Source organism: Cetorhinus maximus, unplaced genomic scaffold (genome assembly GCF_964194155.1).
Source record: "Cetorhinus maximus unplaced genomic scaffold, sCetMax3.hap1.1 HAP1_SCAFFOLD_2652, whole genome shotgun sequence".
NCBI classification, from domain to species: domain Eukaryota; kingdom Metazoa; phylum Chordata; class Chondrichthyes; order Lamniformes; family Cetorhinidae; genus Cetorhinus; species Cetorhinus maximus.
In genome coordinates, this window is record NW_027598586.1 from 1 (window position 1) to 10,610 (window position 10,610).

General features: G+C 55.5%; 1 protein-coding gene across 1 annotated transcript; it reads left to right on the top strand.

Moving 5' to 3' along the window:
* Positions 1-680: 680 nt before the first annotated feature.
* Positions 681-10,277, top strand: LOC144677542 (V-type proton ATPase 116 kDa subunit a 2-like; the record flags this gene model as incomplete). The annotated part of the gene is made up of 7 exons (XM_078537609.1): positions 681-799; positions 2,423-2,636; positions 4,334-4,447; positions 5,603-5,695; positions 6,654-6,771; positions 9,090-9,261; positions 9,979-10,277. Coding segments are annotated over 7 exons (924 nt in total), but the record flags the coding sequence as incomplete, so codon positions are not given.
* Positions 10,278-10,610: the final 333 nt, after the last annotated feature.

Consider the following 10,610-nt stretch of genomic DNA (forward strand, 5'->3'; position numbering starts at 1 on the left):
CACATTTAGGAAAAGATCCACTTGCAGTGGGAGGCGGGACACTGAAGGGTCACTAGATTGGTCCCTGGGCTGAGAAGGAGGTTGGGGGGGGTGGTTCGATGAGGAGAGGCTGGGTAAACTGGGTCTATATTCTCTGGAGTTTAGAAGAACGAGAGGTGATCTCATTGAAACACGCACGATTCTGAAGGGGTTTGACAGGGTGGGGGCTGAGAGATTGTCTCTGCTGCTCGGGGCGGGGGAATCTAAAACACAGGGGCAGGTTCAGGTTGGGGGCCAATACTTTCGGACTGAGATGAGGAGAAATTACTTCACACAAAAAGGTTGTGAATCTTTGGAATTCTCCACCCCATCGCTCCATCGCTGAATACATTTCAGGCTGAGATAGACGGGTTTGTGGTTTCTCGTTGGGAATTAAGGGATAGGGGGAGTGGGCGGGAAAATGGAGTGGGGGTCCCAAGATCAGTCACGATCGTAATGAATAGCGGAGCAAGCTCGATGGGCTGAATGGTCCACTCCTGCCCCTATTTCTTCTGTTTTAATGGGTTAATAATCCAGGCTACGGTAGAGTAAGGTCTAAGCTACTGCCTTAGAATGACTAGAGACAGAAGGAGGCCATTCAGCCCCTCATTAGCCCCGCAGCCCACGCTGCGAATCACGACTTCCTTCTCTCCCTCCCACAGATCTGGCACCTGGCGAACAATAAGTTAAACTTCCTGAACTCGTTCAAAATGAAGATGTCGGTGATCCTGGGGATTATCCACATGTCCTTTGGTGTCACACTGAGTGTCTTCAACTACGTGTGAGTGTCTACCAGTCGAGTGCCGCGCTGTCGGAGGGTCAGTGCCGAGGGGGTGCAGCACTGTCGGAGGGTCAGTACTGAGGGAGTGCCGCACTGTTGGAGGGTCAGTACTGAGGGAGTGCCGCACTGTCGCAGGGTCAGTACTGAGGGAGTGCAGCACTGTCAGAGGGTCAGTACTGAGGGAGAGCCGCACTGTCGGAGGGTCAGTACTGAGGGAGTGCCGCACTGTCGGAGGGTCAGTACTGAGGGAGTGCTGCACTGTCGGAGGGTCAGTACTGAGGGAGTGCAGCACTGTCGGAGGGTCAGTACTGAGGGAGTGCCGCACTGTCAGAGGGTCAGTACTGAGGGAGTGCAGCACTGTCAGAGGGTCAGTACTGAGGGAGAGCCGCACTGTCGGAGGGTCAGTACTGAGGGAGTGCCGCACTGTCGGAGGGTCAGTACTGAGGGAGTGCCGCACTGTCGGGGGGTCAGTACTGAGGGAGTGCCGCACTGTCGGAGGGTCAGTATTGAGGGAGTGCCGCACTGTCGGAGGGTCAGTACTGAGGGAGTTCCGCACTGTCGGAGGGTCAGTACTGCGGGAGTGCCGCACTGTCGGAGGGTCAGTACTGAGGGAGTGCCGCACTGTCAGTGGGTCAGTACTGAGGGAGTGCCGCACTGTCGGAGGGTCAGTACTGAGGGAGTGCCGCACTGTCGGAGGGTCAGTACTGAGGGAGTGCCGCACTGTCGGAGGGTCAGTACTGAGGGAGTGCCGCACTGTCGGAGGGTCAGTACTGAGGGAGTGCCGCACTGTCGGAGGGTCAGTACTGAGGGAGTGCCGCACTGTCGGAGGGTCAGTACTGCGGGAGTGCCGCACTGTCGGAGGGTCAGTACTGAGGGAGTGCCGCACTGTCGGAGGGTCAGTACTGCGGGAGTGCCGCACTGTCGGAGGGTCAGTACTGAGGGAGTGCCGCACTGTCGGAGGGTCAGTACTGAGGGAGTGCCGCACTGTCGGAGGGGCTTTTACCAACATGGCAGCCTACGGGATTGGGCACAGATTCCCTGCGACGTTCCCACCGGGACGGCCAAGGGGATCTCTTCAAACGAGAGCCTCCTCCCGCGCCCGGGTTACACTCTGGGGGTGCCGAGGGTCCCTCGCGATGTGGGGAGCTCCTCTTCCAACCCCTGGGAGTTAATATTACTCCCGCTCTGCTCCATCGCAGTCCCTCCGTGGGCCCACTGTCACACACTGCGGCAAAGACCGGCAGCAGCAAACTGCTGTGAAATCCGGATTAAATTCTCCGTCCGGGAATACGCGTCTGTCACACCAAACCCACACGCCGCCCTCTCCCCACCCTCACACCCCCCCCACAACCTTCGCCGCCGTTCCTCCCCACCCGGTCACCCTCCGTGTCCCGCGCCTCAGTCCTCTCCCCATCGGTTTGGGATCCCCAGATGATGATGACGGTCCTCAGGGGTTTAAATCCGACCTAAACTCGCGAATCGTTTGCTCAGCTCTTACACAGGATCGGGAGGAGGCCCCATTCAGCCCCCCCTCCTCGAGCCTGGTTAGATCATGGCTGACATGTCTGTTACTGCATTATGCCTCCCCTCAGTGTTAAAATTTGTGTTTTTTTGTCAACACAGGCACTTTAAGAAGGCGTGCTTTGTGCCGTTGGTCTTCCTGCCTGAGTTAACCTTCATGCTCTGCCTGTTTGGTTACCTGGTCTTCCTGATCATCTACAAGTGGATCGCCTACACGGCTGAAACCTCCCGGGAAGCCCCCAGTATCCTGATCCACTTCATCAACATGTTCCTCTTTACTGGGAGCCCATCCAACCAGGACCTCTACCGACATCAGGTAAGGAGGGAGGAGTGACTGGCCTGAGGGAATGAGGGAGACTGGAGCTGGAGCGGGGAACCCTGCGGAGAGTCACTCACCTCCTGACGCCCCCAAAGCCTGTCCACCATCTACAAGGCACAAGTCAGGAGTGTGATGGGATACTCCCCACTTTGCCTGGATGAGTTGCAGCTCCCACAACACTCGAGAAGCTCGACACCGTCCGGGACAAAGCAGTCCCGCTTGATCTGCACCCCATCCACAAACATTCACTCCCTCCACCACCGACGCACAGTAGCAGCAGTGTGTGTGTACCGTCTACAAGATGCACTGCAGCAACTCACCAAGGCTCCTTCGACAGCGCCGCCCAAACCCACGACCACTACCATCTAGAAGGACAAGGGCAGCAGACACATGGGGAACACCCACCACCTGGAAGTTCCCCTCCGAGCCCCACTCACCATCCTTGATTTGGAAATATATCGGCCGTTCCTTCACTGTCGCTGGGTCAAAATCCTGTGAAATTCCTTATTTCTGCTTCTGCCAAAACCTTCATTTCTATAGTGGTTGAAGTTGGCAAATCACCCCACAAAACTGCAGGGCACCAGAAATCCAGGAGACATTTAACCCCCAACCACATCAGGAGAGATCAGGGACAGGTGGCCAGAAGCTGGGTCAAAGAGGGAGGTTTTAAGCAAGAGAGAGAGAGAGAGAGAGCACGAGGGAGGGGGTGGAGAGGTTTAGGGAGGGAGTTCCAGAGCGCGGGGACCCCAGGCAGCTGAAGGCACGGCCGCCGATGGTGGAGCGATAGAAATCGGGGGGATGGTCAAGAGGCCGGAATTGGAGGAACGCAGAGATCTCGGAGGGTCGTAGGAGGGTTACAGAGATAGGGAGGGTTGTAGGGGCTGGAGGAGGGTTACAGAGATAGGGAGGGTTGTAGGGGCTGGAGGAGGTTACAGAGATAGGGAGGGTTGTAGGGGCTGGAGGAGGTTACAGAGATAGGGAGGGTTGTAGGGGCTGGAGGAGGTTACAGAGATAGGGAGGGTGGTAGGGGCTGGAGGAGTTTACAGAGATAGGGAGGGTTGTAGGGGCTGGAGGAGGTGACAGAGATAGGGAGGGTTGTAGGGGCTGGAGGAGGTTACAGAGATAGGGAGGGTTGTAGGGGGCTGGAGGAGGGTTACAGAGATAGGGAGGATTGTAGGGGCTGGAGGAGGTTACAGAGATAAGGAGGGTTGTAGGGGCTGGAGGAGGTTACAGAGATAGGGAGGATTGTAGGGGCTAGAGGAGGTTACAGGGATCGGGATGAGGACATGGAGGGATTTGTAAATGAGGATGAGGGTTTTAAAATGGAGGTGTTGCCGGGCAGGGAGCCAGTGTGGGTCAGTGAGCACAGGCGGGGGTGATGGGGGAACGGGACTCGGTGAGAGTTCGGACACGGGGGCAGCAGAGTTTTGGAGGAGTTTAAGATTCTGGAGGGTAGAGGGTGGGAGAGCAGCCGGGAGTGTGTGGGAATAATCGAGTCTGGAGGGAAGGAAGAGATGGGTGAGGGCTGCCACAGTCGATGAGCTGAGAGGGGCTGACGCGGGCCATGTTACGGAGGTGGGAATCGGCCTTCAGGACCACCGACAGTTATATCTCAGAAATAAATCAAACTATTGAACTGCCTTGGACAGTGTTTTCTGCCTCATTCATTTTGATATCTCTGTGCTCGGCTACAGGGGACTGTCCAGATCGTTCTCATGGTGATAGCAATATTGTCGATCCCTGTGCTGCTTCTCGGGAGACCCATCTACCTCTACTGTGAACACTGGATAACCAACAGGACTCGCATGGTATGTAAGAAATAACAGTGCGGCGCTCCCTCAGTACTGACCCTCTGACAGTGCGGCGCTCCTTCAGTACTGACCCTCCGACAGTGCGGCGCTCCCTCAGTACTGACCCTCTGACAGTGCAGCACTCCCTCAGTACTGACCCTCTGACAGTGCGGCGCTCCCTCAGTACTGACCCTCCGACAGTGCGGCGCTCCCTCAGTACTGACCCTCCGACAGTGCGGCGCTCCCTCAGTACTGACCCTCCGACAGTGCGGCGCTCCCTCAGTACTGACCCTCCGACAGTGCGGCACTCCCTCAGTACTGACCCTCCGACAGTGCAGCAATCCCTCAGTACTGACCCTCTGACAGTGCGGCGCTCCCTCAGTACTGACCCTCCGACAGTACGGCACTCCCTCAGTACTGACCCTCCGACAGTGCGGCACTCCCTCAGTACTGACCCTCCGACAGTGCGGCACTCCATCAGTACTGACCCTACGACAGTGCGGCTCTCCCTCAGTACTGACCCTCCGACAGTGCGGCACTCCCACAGTACTGACCCTCCGACAGTGCGGCGCTCCCTCAGCACTGACCCTCCGACAGTGCGGCACTCCCTCAGTACTGACCCTCCGACAGTGCGGCACTCCCTCAGTACTGACCCTCCGACAGTGCGGCGCTCCCTCAGTACTGACCCTCCGACAGTGCGGCGCTCCCTCAGTACTGACCCTCCGACAGTGCGGCGCTCCCTCAGTACTGACCCTCCGACAGTGCGGCGCTCCCTCAGTACTGACCCTCCGACAGTGCGGCGCTCCCTCAGTACTGACCCTCCGACAGTGCGGCGCTCCCTCAGTACTGACCCTCCGACAGTGCGGCGCTCCCTCAGTACTGACCCTCCGACAGTGCGGCGCTCCCTCAGTACTGACCCTCCGACAGTGCGGCGCTCCCTCAGTACTGACCCTCCGACAGTGCGGCGCTCCCTCAGTATTGACCCTCCGACAGTGCGGCACTCCCTCAGTATTGACCCTCCGACAGTGCGGCACTCCCTCAGTACTGACCCTCCGACAGTGCAGCACTCCCTCAGTACTGACCCTCTGGCTGAGGTACTGAATCTGTTTCTCGATGTGTTGATGGGGCGGGTGTGCAGACACTGGACTCAATCATTCACCTTTTCATTTACAGGGTGGTTACCGAAGTTTGGAGGATGAAGCTGAAAACTCAATAAACCAGGCAGATCACAGCATCAAGAGGGATGATTCAAATATGCCACAGGACGTGAGTGTAGAGCCAGCTTTACTCTGTATCTAACCCCGTGCTGTACCTGTCCTGGGAGTGTTTGATGGGGACGGTGTAGAGGGAGCTTTACTCTGTATCTAACCCCCGTGCTGTACCTGCCCTGGGAGTGTTTGATGGGGACAGTGTAGATGGAGCTTTACTCTGTATCTAACCCCGTGCTGTACCTGTCCTGGGAGTGTTTGATGGGGACAGTGTAGAGGGAGCTTTACTCTGTATCTAACCCCGTGCTGTACCTGTCCTGGGAGTGTTTGATGGGGACGGTGTAGAAGGAGATTTACTCTGTATCTAACCCCGTGCTGTACCTGTCCTGGGAGTGTTTGATGGGGAGAGTGTAGAGGGAGCTTTACTCTGTATCTAACCCCGTGCTGTACCTGTCCTGGGAGTGTTTGATGGGGACAGTGTAGAAGGAGATTTACTCTGTATCTATCCCCGTGCTGTACCTGTCCTGGGAGTGTTTGATGGGGACGGTGTAGAAGGAGATTTACTCTGTATCTAACCCCGTGCTGTACCTGTCCTGGGAGTGTTTGATGGGGATGGTGTAGAGGGAGCTTTACTCTGTATCTAACCCCGTGCTGTACCTGTCCTGGGAGTGTTTGATGCGGACAGTGTAGAGGGAGCTTTACTCTGTATCTAACCCCATGCTGTACCTGTCCTGGGAGTGTTTGATGGGGACAGTGTAGAAGGAGATTTACTCTGTATCTAACCCTGTGCTATAACTGCCCTGGGAGTGTTTGATGGGGACGGTGTAGAAGGAGATTTACTCTGTATCTAACCCCGTGCTGTACCTGTCCTGGGAGTGTTTGATGGGGATGGTGTAGAGGGAGCTTTACTCCGTATCTAACCCCGTGCTGTACCTGTCCTGGGAGTGTTTGATGGGGACGTTGTAGAGGGAGATTTAATCTGTGTCTTCGCTGAGTGACCGAATCTCTTCTCCCAGTTTGACACAGCTGATGTCTTCATGAAGCAGGCCATTCACACCATTGAATATTGTCTCAGTTGCATCTCCAACACTGCATCTTACCTTCGGCTTTGGGCCCTGAGCCTTGCTCATGCACGTGAGTATAACTTTGGGAACCTCTTGGTGTCGGTGTTGGGGCGAGCAGCTGGGTATCTGCTCAGAGGGTCGCGCGGGGGAATGGAGAATTTGGGGGCAGATTCCCCTCACTGACCTGGCACTGGGGGCAACGTGTGACCTTTCACCCCATATGGCAGCGGAGGTCAAACCCAAGCGGCCGATGACCCCCGTTGCCATGGTGCCAGAGGACTGGAGAATTGCAAATGTCAAACCCTTGTTCAAAAAAGGGTTTAACACTAAGGCCCAGGCCGGAGCTACAGGCCAGTCAGATTCACCTCCGTGCGGAGGAAGATTCTAGAAACGATAATTCGGGACAAAATTAATAATCACGCGGTTAACTCAGGAAAGTTAGCGCGGGTTTCTAAAGGGGAAATCGTGTTTAACTAACTTGCTGCGGTTTATTGGAGAGGTACAGAGAGGGTCGATGAGGGTAATGCTGTTGATGTGGTGTACGTGGACTTCCAGAAGGTATTTTAATCAGTGCCACACAACAGACTTGTGAGTGAAGTTATTGCTCATGGAATCAAAGAGACAGTAGGAACGTGGATACAAAATTGGTTGATAAATGGGAAACAGAGAGTAATGGTTAATGGGTATTTTTCAGGCAAGAGTAATGATTGTAGTGGAGTTCCCCAGGGGTCGGTGTTGGGACCCTTGCTTTTTCTGGCACATGTTAATGATCTAGATCTTGGTGTGCAGGGGACAATTTCAAAGTTTGCAGGTGATACGAAGCTTGGGAGTGTTGTGAACTGCGAGGAGGACGGTGTGGAACTTCACGAGGACATAGACAAGTTGGTGGAGTGGGCAGAGAGGTGGCAGATGAAGTTCAATGCGGAGAAGTGTGAAGTGATTCATTTTGGTCGGAAGAACATGGAGAGACAATATAAATTAAAGGGTATAATTCTAAAGGGAGTGCAGGAGCAGAGGGACCTGGGGGGTCTGGACAGAGTCGATAGGGAGAAACTGTTCCCATTGGTGGAAGGATCGAGAACCAGAGGGACACAGATTTAAGGCGATTGGTGAAAGAAGCAACTGTGACATGGGGAGAAACTTTTTCACACAGCGAGTGGTTAGGATCTGGGACGCACTGTCTGAGAGTGTGGGGGAGACAGGGTCAATCGAGTGGTTAGGATCTGGAACGCACTGTCTGAGGGTTTGGTGGAGACAGGGTCAATCGAGTGGTTAGGATCTTGAACGCACTGTCAGAGTGTGGTGGAGACAGGGTCAATCGAGTGGTTAGGGTCCGGAATGCACTGTCTGAGAGTGTGGGGGAGACAGGGTCAATCGAGTGGTTAGGATCTGGAACGCACTGTCTGAGAGTGTGGTGGGGACAGGGTCAATCGAGTGGTTAGGATCTGCAACGCACTGTCTGAGAGTGTGGGGGAGACAGGGTCAATCGAGTGGTTAGGATCTGGAACGCACTGTCTGAGAGTGTGGTGGAGACAGGGTCAATCGAGTGGTTAGGATCTGGAACACACTGCCTGAGAGTGTGGGGGAGACAGGGTCAATCGAGTGGTTAGGATCTGGAACGCACTGTCTGAGAGTGTGGTGGAGACAGGGTCAATCGAGGTTTTGGGAAGGGAATTGGATCATTATCGGAAAAGGGAGAATGTGCAGGGTTACGGGGAGAAGGTGGGGGAGAGTCTGACTAGCTGTTTGCTCTCATAGGGACAGCATAGACACGAAACAGCGAAAGGTCTCTTCCTGTGCGAAAGCCATTCCATAATTTTATGATGTGTGGTCTAACCGAGGGATACGGAGACCGGGACTGTGCACAGTGCTCCGAGTGTGGTCTAACCGAGGGATACGGAGACCGGAACTGTGCACAGTGCTCCGAGTGTGGTCTAACCGAGGGATACAGAGACAGGAACGGTGCACAGTGCTCCGAGTGTGGTCTAACCGAGGGATATGGAGACCGGAACTGTGCACAGTGCTCCGAGAGTGGTCTAACTGAGGGATACGGAGACCGGGACTGTGCACAGTGCTCCGAGTGTGGTCTAACCGAGGGATACGGAGACCGGGACTGTGCACAGTGCTCCCAATGTGGTCTAACCGAGGGATACGGAGACCGGGACTGTGCACAGCGCTCCCAGTGTGGTCGAGCAAGCTTTGACTGAAGTTACGGGTGTCTCCTGTAGTAAGCGGCGCTGCCTGTCAGGACATTCACCCAGTGCTCTGTTTGCTGTTTTACTATGTGGAGGTTATCGAGTTTCAGCGTCTGTAATTTTAGCTGTGTGGCTGGACTGACGCGTCCTCCAGCTCTGTTGAGTGTGACCTCTTTTCTGGAATTTTCTATAGAGCTCTCGGAGGTTCTGTGGGATATGGTGCTCCGGAAGGGGTTTGGAAACACAGATTACTACTATTCCATTCTCCTGTGTGCTGCCTTTGCGTTCTTTGCTGTATTGACCATCGCCATTCTCCTCATCATGGAAGGTCTATCCGCATTCCTACACGCTCTCCGATTGCACTGGTACGTCATCGGATACCGGGAGGGGGGACCGGAGCGAGGAGGGAGTGTCGAGGGAGCTTTACTGTGTATCTAACCTCGTGCTGTACCTGTCCTGGGAGTGTTTGATGGGGACAGTGTAGAGGGAGCTTTACTCTGTATCTAACCCCGTGCTGTACCTGTCCTGGGAGTGTTTGATGGGGACAGTGTAGAGGGAGCTTTACTCTGTATCTAACCCCGTGCTGTACCTGTACTGGGAGTGTTTGATGGGGACGGTGTAGAGGGAGCTTTACTCTGTATCTGACCCCGTGCTGTACCTGTCCTGGGAGTGTTTGATGGGGACGGTGTAGAGGGAGCTTTACTCTGTATCTAACCCCGTGCTGTACCTGTCCTGGGAGTGTTTGATGGGGACGGTGTAGAGGGAGCTTTACTCTGTATCTAACCCCGTGCTGTACCTGTCCTGGGAGTGTTTGATGGGGACGGTGTAGAGGGAGCTTTACTCTGTATCTAACCCCGTGCTGTACCTGTCCTGGGAGTGTTTGATGGGGACGGTGTAGAGGGAGCTTTACTCTGTATCTAACCCCGTGCTGTACCTGTCCTGGGAGTGTTTGATGGGGACGGTGTAGAGGGAGCTTTACTCTGTATCTAACCCCGTGCTGTACCTGTCCTGGGAGTGTTTGATGGGGACGGTGTAGAGGGAGCTTTACTCTGTATCTAACAGGTTTGGTTTTTCTCCCTCAGGGTCGAGTTTCAGAACAAGTTCTACACTGGCTCGGGATACAGGTTCCTCCCATTTTCGTTCTGCGTTCTGGACGATGCTGAGAGCTCTCGCTGAGCATAGTGGTTACCGGCTGCCCGGGGACCCACACCTTCACCCCTCGCCCCCTTTGGCAGCTGGGGGCCGGCGATTGGGAGGAGTGGACCTGCCTTCTCTCGATGCCCCTGTCCCCGCTGCCCCCTCTAACCTCCACACGCTGCTGCTCTTCCTGACGTGTTTTACTGATCGAGAATTTATATCCAAATAAATTTGATTCTAGAGCGCTCTGGTCAGTCTCTGCTTGGCAAATCTCGACTTCACCACCCCCCCCATCACCCACCCCCCCATCACCCACCCTCCCCATCACCCACCCCCCCATCACCCACCCTCCCCATCACCCACCCCCCCATCACCCACCCTCCCCATCACCCACCCCCCCATCACCTACCCTCCCCATCACCCACCCCCCCATCACCCACCCCCCCCATCACCCACCCCCCCATCACCCACCCCCCCCATCACCCACCCCCCCATCACCCACCCTCCCCATCACCCACCCCCCCCATCACCAACCCCCCCCATCACCCACCCTCCCCATCACCCACCCTCCCCATCA